This window comes from Urocitellus parryii, chromosome 1 (assembly GCF_045843805.1).
Source record: "Urocitellus parryii isolate mUroPar1 chromosome 1, mUroPar1.hap1, whole genome shotgun sequence".
NCBI lineage: Eukaryota > Metazoa > Chordata > Mammalia > Rodentia > Sciuridae > Urocitellus > Urocitellus parryii.
Window position 1 is genome coordinate 49122127 of NC_135531.1, and position 12318 is coordinate 49134444.

General features: G+C 33.1%; 1 protein-coding gene and 1 non-coding gene across 11 annotated transcripts in view; both read left to right on the top strand.

Moving 5' to 3' along the window:
• Positions 1-12318, top strand: part of Kif2a (kinesin family member 2A) — a 62449-nt gene that overhangs the window by 38695 nt on the left and 11436 nt on the right. For 8 of the 10 annotated variants that reach the window (XM_077800294.1, XM_077800292.1, XM_077800296.1 and 5 more), the window contains 8 exons: positions 955-1045; positions 1181-1244; positions 1791-1882; positions 4366-4508; positions 4812-5016; positions 6001-6111; positions 6638-6705; positions 10727-10877. In XM_077800294.1, coding sequence (XP_077656420.1) covers positions 955-1045; positions 1181-1244; positions 1791-1882; positions 4366-4508; positions 4812-5016; positions 6001-6111; positions 6638-6705; positions 10727-10877 — 925 coding nt within the window. Of the gene's footprint in view, positions 1-954; positions 1046-1180; positions 1245-1790; positions 1883-4365; positions 4509-4811; positions 5017-6000; positions 6112-6637; positions 6706-9737; positions 9852-10726; positions 10878-12318 lie in introns of all 10 variants that reach the window. The other 2 variants (XM_026402538.2, XM_077800313.1) reach the window with 1 other exon arrangement.
• Trnaa-ggc (transfer RNA alanine (anticodon GGC)) lies at positions 9374-9446 on the top strand. The gene has a single exon. It is a non-coding gene; the product is annotated as a tRNA-Ala (tRNA).

Below are 12318 nucleotides of genomic sequence, written 5' to 3' on the forward strand. Positions count from 1 at the left end.
TGGTGGTAAGGTTCAAACACAGGACCTCACACATGCTAGGTAATGCTTTTAACTGAGTTACATCCCCAGTTACCCCTTTTTATTTTAACAGTGGATTTTACCAATATGTTTGAGAAGCAATCTAAGCCATATATTTTGGTATTCTTGTCCTGAATCAAAACTATAAGCTCAGAACTCAGTGTCCTATAAGTAAGTTTTCTTTTTAAAAAATATATATTTTTTAGTTGTAAATGGACATAATACCTTTATTTAGTATTTTTTATGTGGTGCTGAGGATTAAACCCAGTACCTCACACGTGCCAGGCAAGTGCTCTACCACTGAGCCACAACCCCAGCCCCTGTAATTTTTTTTATATTTTTTCCCCAAGTATAAATTATTTGCCCAGAGTCAAGGTAATAATTGTTTTTCTACTTACTTAGAAGGTCTAAAAATAATGTTTATACAGTTTTTTCCCCCATTGACCCTTCTCTGTTGAGATTACCACTCTTATTCTGTTTTAAAATTATAATTGATTATTTTTTATTTTTATTATATGTGTCTTATTATTCCCACCAATGTTTATTATGAAATTATACCTTAAAAACTTTTAAGCTAGGTGCAGTGGCACATATCTGTAATCCCAGTGGCTCAGGAAGCTGAGGCAAAAGGATTATAAATTCAAAGCCAGCCTCAACAAATTAGTGAGACCCTAAGCACCTTAGTTAACTCTGTGTTTAAATAAAATACAGAAAAGGGCTAGGAATGTGGCTCAGTGGTTGAGTGCCTCTGAGTTCAATCCTTGGTACAAAAAAAAAAAAAAAAAAAAAAAATTGAGAAATTCTTACATGGTTCTTTAAAATTTTTTAATAGAGATTTTTAAAAAATCTTGCCATAAACTTTGTTATTTGGTATTACTTTTATGTATTTGCTTAAGTATTTGTCACATATTCTGACTGATGCATTTTATTTTTAAGGTTTACTGCTAGACCACTAGTAGAAACTATATTTGAAAGGGGAATGGCTACATGCTTTGCTTATGGGCAGACTGGAAGTGGAAAAACTCATGTAAGTAATTCATTAAAATTTTATCGCAGCATGATACTATAGTTTCTTTTCCTTATAACTTAATTCTATAATCAAATTCTTAAGATATATTCCTGAATAATGTCTATTATTATTTATTTTCTTTTCAAAATAAAGACTATGGGTGGTGACTTTTCAGGAAAGAACCAAGATTGTTCTAAAGGAATTTATGCATTAGCAGGTAAGTGCCCTTTTCATATGTAATTTGTAACATTCTCCTTGGATATTATTCAAGTGGCTTTGAAAGAAAGTTTTTAAATAGCAACTCTAATACTATGCTTAATGGACATTATGCCAGTGGGTTGTCAGATCGAAAAGATCTATAAGATTAAACTTTTGGTGACAAAAATACCGATTACATTTTTGTTGGTAAAATCTGGCACATTGTAGGAGATTAGTGTAAATTGTTGAATGGCTGCATTATAAAAAGCTTCTATTTGGTATGGTTATAAGAATGACCTTATTTTGACCACCTATATATAATTTTAGGTAATTTATAATAATAAGTAGTAGCATTGCCTTATAGAATGTGAAGGAGAATCACTTCTGTTAAAAGTACTTTTTTGTCAAATTAATATTTGCTTTAATTTTCATTTTTAGTATTGATGCTATTATCATCCTAGGTAAAGATTATCTATCTGACTCCTTTACAGATGGAACATTTAAATTGCATTTTAAAAATATTTGCCACTTCTTAACAATTTTCTGTACATGAAATTCTTCACAGCTCGAGATGTCTTTTTAATGCTAAAGAAGCCAAACTATAAGAAACTAGAACTTCAAGTATATGCAACCTTTTTTGAAATTTATAGTGGAAAGGTATGTTGGAACTCTTTTTAAAATTTTTATGATTTTTGTTTAAAACACTAGAAAAACTGGGGATAATAGGAGCATATCTCAACATTGTAAAAGCTATCTATGCTAAGACCCAGACCAACATTATTCTAAATGGAGGAAAATTGAAAGCATTCCCTCTAAAAACTAGAACACGACAAGGATGCCCTCTTTTACCTCTTCTACTTAACATAGTTCTTGAAACTATAGTCAGAGGAATTAGACAAATGGTAGAAATTAAAGGGAATATGGATAGGAAAAGAAGAACTCAAAACTATCACTGTTTGCCGACAACATGATTCTATACATGGAAGACCCAAAAAATTACACCAGAAAATTTCTAGAATAAGTGAATTCAGCAAAAAGTAGCAGGATATAAAATCAACACCCATAAATCAAAGGCATTTCTTTCTGTACATCAGTGATGAATCCTCTGAAAGAGAAATTAGGAAAACTACCCCATTTACAATAGCCTCAAAAAAATAAAATACTTGGGAATCAACGAAAGAGGTGAAAGACCTCTACAATGAAAACTACAGATTGCTAAAGAAACTACAGTCCTTAGAAAATGGAAAGATCTCCCTTGTTTTTGGATAGGCAGAATTAATATTGTCAAAATGACCATCCTACCAAAAGCACTATACAGTTTTAATGTAATTCCAAATCAAAATCCCAATGACACAGTGCCATTTCTCATAGAAATAGAAAAGGCAATCATGAAGTTCATCTGGAAAAATAAGAGACCCAGAATATCCAAAGCAGCCCTTAAAAGAAGAGTGAAGCAGGTGGCATCATTATACCAGACCTTAAAGTATATTACAGAGCATTAGTAACAAAAATAGCATAGTATTGGCACCAAAGTAGTCTTGTTAGACCAGTGGTACAGAATAGAGGACACAGAGACAAACTCACATAAATACAGTTATGTCATACTAGACAAAAGCTCCAAAAACATACATTGGAGAAAAGATAGCCTCTTCAACAAATGGTGCTGGGAAAATTAGAAATTCACATGCAGCAAAATGAAATTAAGCCCCTGTCTCACTATCCACAAAACTCAAAAGTGGATCAAAGACCTAGGAATTAAACCAGAGTCCCTGCACCATATAGAACAAAAAAGTGGGCCCAAACAATCAGTGAGGTGAATAGAGAGTCCATAGAATGGGAGAACATCTTTACTACGCACACATTAGATAGAGCACTAATTTCCAGGATTTACGAAGAACTCAAAAACCTAATTGTCAAAAAAATAAATAATCCTATCAATAAATGGGCCAAGGAACTGAACAGACACTTCTCAGAAGATGATATACAGTCAGTCAACAAATATATGAAGAAATGTTCATCTCTAGTAGTTAGAGAAATACAAATCAAAACTACTCTAGATTTCATCTCACTCCAGTCAGAATGGCAGCTATCAAGAATACAAACAACAATAAGTGTTAATGAGGAAGTGGGAAAAAAGGCACACTCATATGTTGCTGGTGTTACTGCAAATTGGTGCATCGAATGTGGAAAACGGTATGGAGATTCCTTGAAAAACTTGGAATGTAATCACCATTTGACCCAGCTATCACTCCTGGTTTATACCCAAAGGACTTAAAAACAGCATACTATAGGGACACAGCCACATCAATGTTTATAACAGCACAATTCACAATAGCTAAATTGTGGAACCAACCTAGATGCCCTTCAGTAGATGAATGGATAAAGAAAATGGTGTGTGTGTGTGTGTGTGTGTGTGTGTGTGTGTGTGTATACCCACACACACATTGTGGAATATTACTCAGAATTAAAAGAGAAAAAAATCACGGCATTTACAGATAAATGGATGGAGTTGGAGAATATCATGCTAAGTGAAGTAAGCCAATCCCCAAAAAACAAATGTCGAATGTTTTCTCTGATATGTGGATGCTGATCCATAATAGGGATGGTGAGGAGCATGAGAGGAATAGAGGAACTTTAGATAGGGCAAAGGGGAGAGGAAGGGGAAGGGAGGGGGCATGGGAGTAGGAAAGGTGATGGAACAAGAAGGACATCATAGCCCTAAGTACATGTATGAAGACACGAATGGTGTGACTCTTTGTGTATAATCATAGACATGATAAATGGTGCTCTTTATGTATACCATGAATTGAAATGCATTCTGCTGTCATGTATAATAAATTAGAATAAATTCAAAAAACGTTTTAAAATTGAAATAACATTTTCAATTCAGTGTCACTGGGCACATTCATGTTGCTTTAGAGCTATTGTCACAAACTTTTTATATAGATTTTGAATGTTAGACTTTGTCTTGAGGTTTTTAAAATGTCATTGAAGCCCTTAATATGTTGAGCTTTTTTATTCTAATATAATTATTGCTTTCCTCTGTAAAATAATTTTTAGGCTCTGAGTGACCCATTGTTATAGAACTGCTTCTGTTTATTTTAAAGCTAGTTTTCTAAAATGGATGTGATTTTTCATAGGTATTTGACTTGCTAAATAGGAAAACAAAATTAAGAGTTCTAGAAGATGGAAAACAGCAAGTTCAAGTGGTGGGCCTACAGGAACGGGAGGTTAAATGTGTTGAAGATGTACTGAAACTCATTGATATAGGCAACAGTTGCAGGTAAATATATTAATTAAGAAAGGGAAACTTCAATTTTAGGTAATTGTTACACAAACACAAACTAAGGAGTTCTCCATTGCACCTTGGGAGTAAAATTCCTTGTTCTTTGACATCTATTATATTGATATCATACTACAGTTAGGAAAAGCTAGGTAAAGTTGTAACTATCTGGTATCTCTTCTGTATTTAAATTGTAAAAACTGGCTAAATAGATTTTTGTTGTTGCTTTTTTAAAATGAAGATGTCATGTTAATATGTAAATTAAAATTTTAATGTATCAACATGTCCTTAATCACATTATAGAACATCTGGTCAAACATCTGCAAATGCACATTCATCTCGGAGCCATGCAGTGTTTCAGATTATACTTCGAAGAAAAGGAAAACTACATGGCAAGTTTTCTCTCATCGATTTGGCTGGAAATGAAAGAGGAGCTGATACTTCCAGTGCAGACAGGCAAACTAGGCTTGAAGGTGCTGAAATTAATAAAAGCCTTTTAGCACTCAAGGTAAATTAAATATATTTAATTATGAAATGTCTATTATCTGTTATTATTATTATTATTATTATTGTAGTTGTAGATGGACAGCAAGCAAGCCTTTATTTTGCTTGTTTATTTTCATGTGGTGCTGAGGATAGAACCCCATGCCTCACACATGCTAGGCAAGTGGTATGCCCTGAGCTACAGCCCCCAGCCCTACTTTTTAATTTTGTTTACTCAGTTGCCAAATAATAGTACTTACTTTTTCCAATAAAAACACATTTTCAAACTGGTGGGATAAAATGGTATATGGGTTGGCACACCAATTCAATTCTGAGGCTGCCCAGATAGATTCTAAAAAGCCTTCTTCATCAGATATATTTTCTTGGGTAGGGTAAGGAACCATACAGTTGAACTAAGAAATAACTTTCTCAGAAAAAAAAAATGTGGAATGGTTTTCAGAAAGTCTGGCCAGGTATATATTATCTTTTCCTTCACTAGAAAAGCAAAGGTTAGAAAGATTTATAGTAAAATATTCTGTATTTTTTTCTTATGTAATGCCACTTTGAAATTTTAACATTTTACAGTTATCCTGTTGCCTGCCACATTTAAACATTAACCATTGTTTCCAGAAGTATTTTTTGAAAGGATAATAAAGTAGATTTTGTGAGTTTTAAAAAAATTTTTAGTTATCAATAGACCTTTACTTATTTATATGTGGTGCTGAGAATTGAACCCAGTGCTTCATATATGCTAGGCAAGTGCTCTACCATGAGCTACACCCCCAGACTTTGTGAGTTTTTTGTTTGTTTGTTTGTTTGCTTGTTTTTGATCTTTTTCTTGAATTAGCGTTCATGGGAATACTTTTACAATGCTGTGAAACTTTTAGAATTTTCAGAGCTCATCAGACCTTAAATGTTAGACTCATCATAAAAGATCTCTTAAAATATGTTACTTAATCACTCTTTTTAAGAAAGTCTAATCTGTGAGTCTTGCTTTCTTAAATTTCAGGAGTGCATCAGAGCCTTAGGTAGAAACAAACCTCATACTCCTTTCCGAGCAAGTAAACTCACTCAGGTGTTAAGAGATTCATTCATAGGTGAAAACTCTCGTACCTGCATGGTAAGTTTATTTTTGTTATATTTCATTTTAATCCTAAAGGAATAACTATGCAATATCTATGGAAAATTTAATGTACATTAGTTACAATCATTTGAATCCTAGATACAGTTGATATTTAAGATGTGTCCCTGCAAGTCTGATAGAAAGCATTATCTTATTTCCAACATCTGAGTTATCTCATATATATCATGAATGTATAATTTGTTATTAGGTTTTGGTTATCCTGTGTGACAGCACCAGGGTTTATCCTCTGGCAAGATGCTGTTAGAAGAAGTAGGAGGGAGTAGTCACTTGGTATTGTTCCCTGTGTTTGCCTTCATTTTCTGCTGGAGTTTGATCATTTCATGGTGTTTCAGAGAGTTGCTTATATTTTAATTGTATCATTATGTGATTATGGGTATAAGATAGCAAGTAAAATTTTTAAATACCCACTTAAGATTAGACCTAAATGAGCTATTTTTTAGTATTATTGTCTGGATTATTTATGACATTTTATCTTCGCCTTTCCTCCCCCCACCCCCTGTAGATTGCCACGATATCTCCAGGAATGGCATCCTGTGAAAATACTCTTAATACATTAAGATATGCAAATAGGTATGAGATGGTTCTCTATTACGAAATTTGATCTAATTCTAAAATAGGGCAGTATATAATATCTTGTTGTAGGGCAGATTATAGTACATTGTTCTTAAAAATATTTTATAGACTTATTCTTTCATTATATTTTTTTGGTACTGAGGATTTATTTAAGCCAGGGGTACTTTACCACTGAACTACATCCCCATCCCTTTTTGTTTTTTAAGACAGGGTCTCCCTGAGTTGCATAGGGCCTCACTAAGTTGCCAGAGTTGGCTTTGAATTTGTGATCCTCCTGCCTCAGTCCCCCAAGTTGCTAGAATGACAGATGTGTGCTACTTTGCCTGACCACATTTCTTATTTAAGGTGATAATATTTAGAATCAGTTTTTCAATTTGTAAAAACGAGTTGACAAAATGTATCATAGGCTGTTAAAGCAGTTTATTCCTTGGAGTCATGAAAAGCCCTTGGACTTGAATGGGCATATTTATTCTATACCTCCCCTCTGCAACTCTTATTTTGAATGAGTGATTACATAGTTTTAAATTTGTTAGCACCTATTACATTTATGATTTTAATGTAGAGATAAAATTTCTCTTTATGAACTATTTCTAATATGAAGATTGTCTTAATTTTGCTTGACAAAAATATTTTGTCAAGTGTGTTGTATAGTTAGAAAAGCAGCTGTTATCTTCAGTAAAAGTGACCTTTCTGTACTACAACATGTTTGTGTTTTTCCATTTCAAAGTTATATTTTGTAATATTTTACTTTACTTAAATTATGCAAATTCTGCCTCTTGAGACTGAAAAATAAATGAAAGCTACAGGGCCAGTGTATATTTCTTTTAATTGTTTTGCTATAAACTAAAAATTATTCCTGATGATATTAAATGTTATATATAAGGAATATAAAGTTTGAGTGACAAGTGATAGTCTTTCTGGTGTTCTGTATGAATTATATCTTGTTATTCATGTCTGTAATGTGTCCAACTTTAAACAACTGGGTCATTATCGATGGAAGGACAAAATGCATTTAGGCTGTTAAAGCAGTTTATTTCTTGGAGTCATGAAATGCTCTTGGACATGAATGGGTATATTTATTCTATAGCTCCCCTCTGCTACTCTTGTTTTGAATGAGTGATTACATAGTTTTAAATTTGTGAGCACCTATTACATTTATGATTTTAATGTAGAGATAAAATTCCTCTTTATGAACTGTTTCTAATTTCTGATATGAAGATTGTCTTAGTTTTGCTTGGCAAAAGTATTTTGTTTCTTTGTTTTGGAGATGGGATCTTCCTATGTTACCCTTAACTGGGCTCAAACTCAAGATTCTCCATTGTGCCCCAGCATTATTTTTCTCTTTCTCCCTCTCTCTAGTTTTTATTTTTTTGGTAATAGAGATTAAACCCAGGGGATGCTCTACCACTGAGCTATGCCCCCCACCCCACCCCCCTTTTTGGAGGAGCCTAAGTTGACAAGGCTGGTCTCAAATTGTAGTCCTCCTGCTACAGTCTTCCCAGTCACTGGGATTATAGGCATACATCAATGCCTGGCTTGTTCTCTTTTAAAAATAGTTTTAAGCTGTGTACAATGGCATAGATTTATAATCCCCAGTGAGGCAGCTGAGGCAAGAGGATTGCAATTATAAGGTCAACCTCAGCAATTTAGTGAGACCCTGCATCAAAAATAACAAATAAAAAGGGCTGGGTTTAATTCCCAGTACTGATAAATAAATTAAAAACAAATATATACATACATCCAAAGTTTTACGGCCTATGAATATATCTTTAAGCAGCATAGGATCTATGTTTGGATCATGTACTTTGTTCATTTACGTTTTGTTTCAGCTGAAGAAATTTCAAATGGTAGTAAACATTGGAAAGTATAAACCTATTAATCTTTTGTAAAAAGGTATTAAAATCTAATAGCTATGTTAAAATGTAATAGAACTTTATTTCAAAATTTAATTCCTTTTATTGTTTGAATTTACTCCTAGCTGAAAACTTATTGTACAACTAAGTGATTTTTTTTGTAATTAATTTTTTAGCATGTAGGGTTTTTATCATTAATTTAAAATGCTGCTTATTGAAAATTGTTCACGGACAGATGGGGAACAGCTTAGTGTGGTAGATTCTTGCCATTAGAATTAAAACAAAAAATCTTCATGTCTTAAAACTTTAGACTGAAAAGGATTCCCCCTAATATGAAAATGATAAACATGTTCAATAACCCTTACCTGAAATGTTTTGAGATCAGTAGTGTATTAGATTTTGGGTTTCTTCAAATTTTGGAATATTTACACACACATAAGGAGATATCTTAGGGTGGGATCCAAACATTAGCAAAAACAACTTAAATTTCATTAGTATAGGCAGTTCTCAGTCAGAGTTCTTCATCTGAATCACCAACCACAAAAAAGTTGAATGACTGTTTTATCAATCATATGAATAATGTTTCATAGCTAATACCATTCTAGATGTATAATCAGAAGTTAATTTGTGAAAATGAGTAACTTAAAGAATTAGGGCTTAATTTTAACTCTTGTGTCCTGTTTGAGAAAGTCCACAAAAGCACTAGGAAGTCATTAATACTAATAAATATTCATGCAATTGACAACATAAGAAAGAGTGGTCTTGTAGTTTAAATAAATGGTATTTCAGGATTTAGGTAGTGTCCTGGAGCTGGGAATGTAGCTCAGAGATAAGAGTATTTGCCTGGCATGCAAAAGGCCCTGGGTTCAATCCCCAGTACCTCCCTCACTCCCATCCCCCCCCCCCAAATTTGGTACTTTGTGGTTAAATTTCAAGTATTATTAGAAAAGTAAAAGAAGGATTTTAGTTAGGTCTTTTGAGTAAGTGATCAGTGGGATTAAGAAGTTAAAACCTCTTAAAACTGATTATTTGTAAAATAAAAGTCTAAATAACATTGTTACAGCAGTGTTGATAACCTTTTCTAAACAAAACTGAATTCAAATGAAAACTTGAAATGTGCATTGCTGTTTTTACAAAAACATTTTCTTTTAATTTGTTGCTGTTTTGGTGCTACAGAGTAAAGGAGTTTGGAATTAGTCCATCAGACATTCCCTTCTCACAGGGTAGTGGCAGTCGCCCTGATCTCTCTCCTTCTTATGAGTATGACGACTTTTCTCCTTCGATTACCAGGTCTACTTCATTCTATACATAAGATGTTTATTTTAATAGTTTTTAAAAATTATTTTCTATATATAAACATTTCATTTACTTCTTTTGTCCTGAGCCATATTATTTTTCATTTTCATTTCATTTGGCAGGTGCTGGTTGTACTGCATGATCTGCATTTTTATGTCCTGTATTAATTTATTTGCTTTGAAATTTTGGTTTAGAATTCAAGCGTCCTATTTCCCCTCATTTTTAAAAGGATGATGTCACTTTTGCATACTTACCATTAAAAGATAGATTTTTCTTGCTTGCAGTGAAGAGTTTACCTGTATTGTGTATGATCTTATAAATTTCCTTGTCTGCAAGGAAATGACAAGGTTCCTATTAGAAAGTATATCTTTCTCAGATGTGAGGAGCAAACATTTTTTAAAATGATACAAATCCTATAATCTTTATACCTTGGAAATAAAATTATTTCATATTTAGCTATTTTAATTCAAGCATTTCAACTATCAGAAATCTGCAAAGTGTATCAAATTCTCTGATATCAGCAATGACCTATTTATAAAACTTAATGCTTTTGTAAAGATTTTTCTGCTCATATAATGTAATTGCAACAGTGTGTTTCTTTGAAATACTGAATCTGCATACTTTGAATTTGCACTTTTGTGCACATTTATTCTTGAAGTAATTGCAAAGTTGCTTATGTGAACTACTAGAATTAAACAACCAAACATCCTCTTAAGAGTTTCCAAAGAGTTCAGATAAATTTGAGCTATAAAGGTGACATCATCAATCTTAATGTGTTATTTGAATTGCCTTTAATTGAATAGGTTGATATTTTCTTGCTCCTATGCATGAGTCTTTGTTAATTTTAGATACCTCTTCTCTATCTATAGGGTGAAAGAACTGACTGTTGATCCAACTGCGGCTGGTGATGTCCGTCCAATAATGCACCATCCACCAAACCAAATTGATGACTTAGAGACACAGTGGGGTGTGGGAAGTTCCCCTCAGAGAGATGATCTAAAACTTCTTTGTGAACAAAATGTGAGTGAGATAATATAGTTGTAATTGATGCAATTTTAGTTCATTTCATTAATAGCTCAATTTCATCTACGTCAGGGGTCAGCAAACTGTACTCTGTTTTTACAAGTAATGTTTTATTAGAACATAGTAATGCTTACTCATTTATGGATTGCCTGGCTGCTTTCTTACATAACAGTACCAAAGACTGTATTGCTCACAAATCTAAAACATCTACTATCTGGATTGCCAAACCTCTGATCTAATCTATTACCCCTCACCCCCATATTTTATACCAGTATTAAAATTTTAGTAATATAGGGTAGAAACAAGTTTAAGAATTATACATCCAGTAAGTACCTCATTATAAAGCTTAAAAACAAAATAAAAAAACTGTGGACAAAGACATGACCTTCATTAAAAATCAAACATGGCAAAATGCCATCATCCATTAAACCAGGCTGCTTTTCTTATATGTTTGAAATGTTTAATGATATTTCATAATTTAAAATTCTGTTTTTCCAGCTGGGCACAGTGACACATCTTAAACTCCAGCAACTTGAGAGACAGAGGTAGGAGGATCGAAAGTAAAGGCCAGCCTGGGCAACTTAAAAAACCTCTGTCTTGAAATAAAATCCAGAAAGGGTTGGGGATGTAGCTTAGTGGTATTGTGCTTGTCCAGCATGCACAAGACCTTGGGTACCATACCCCTGTATTCTTTTTTTAATGTTCTAATTATTAAAAATAATAAAATGTATGCCCACTCTATAAGGATAGTAGGGCATAAATAAGCAAGAAAGCACAAATAATAACTTGCTTCCACATAATTGTTTCTAACATATTGAGAGGATTACATTCTGTGTGTGAAATACAAGAGTTATTTATGTAGTTATTTAATTTCATTTTAACATGTATATTTTAAATGGTTTTATGTCACTGTTTTTCCCACTAAAATCCTATTGTGGCATTTTCTCATAATGTTAAGAGGTGGCATTTACTAATTGCTTACTACATGACATGCATTTGCTAAACATTTTGCTTGTTACCTGATTTAATCCTCACAATTCAATGTGGTAGGTGTTGTAATTATCCCTACCTCATAGTTGATTTTCTAAGAGGCGTAACAACTTGACCAAGATTATAAGTGAGGAAGCCAGAGTTGAAACCTACATCTTTCTTTTGACACAGTCCAGTTTATGTCAGTTAAGCATATTTCCATCAACAGTATTCTTTGAAAAGAACAGAATTAGTGGTTATGTTGTAATACTTTCTGACAGATATTAAATCCAAAATATTCTAGAGTAACAAATGGACATAACTGCTTTTGATTACCACATTCCATACTACTTTTTTGTTTTCACATTCCACATCCTTATGTTACTAAATCAAGGCTGTAAGCAGCTGTCCTCAACCAGAGGTGATTTGGCCCAACCAGGACAAAATATATGAAGATGTTTTTGGTTGT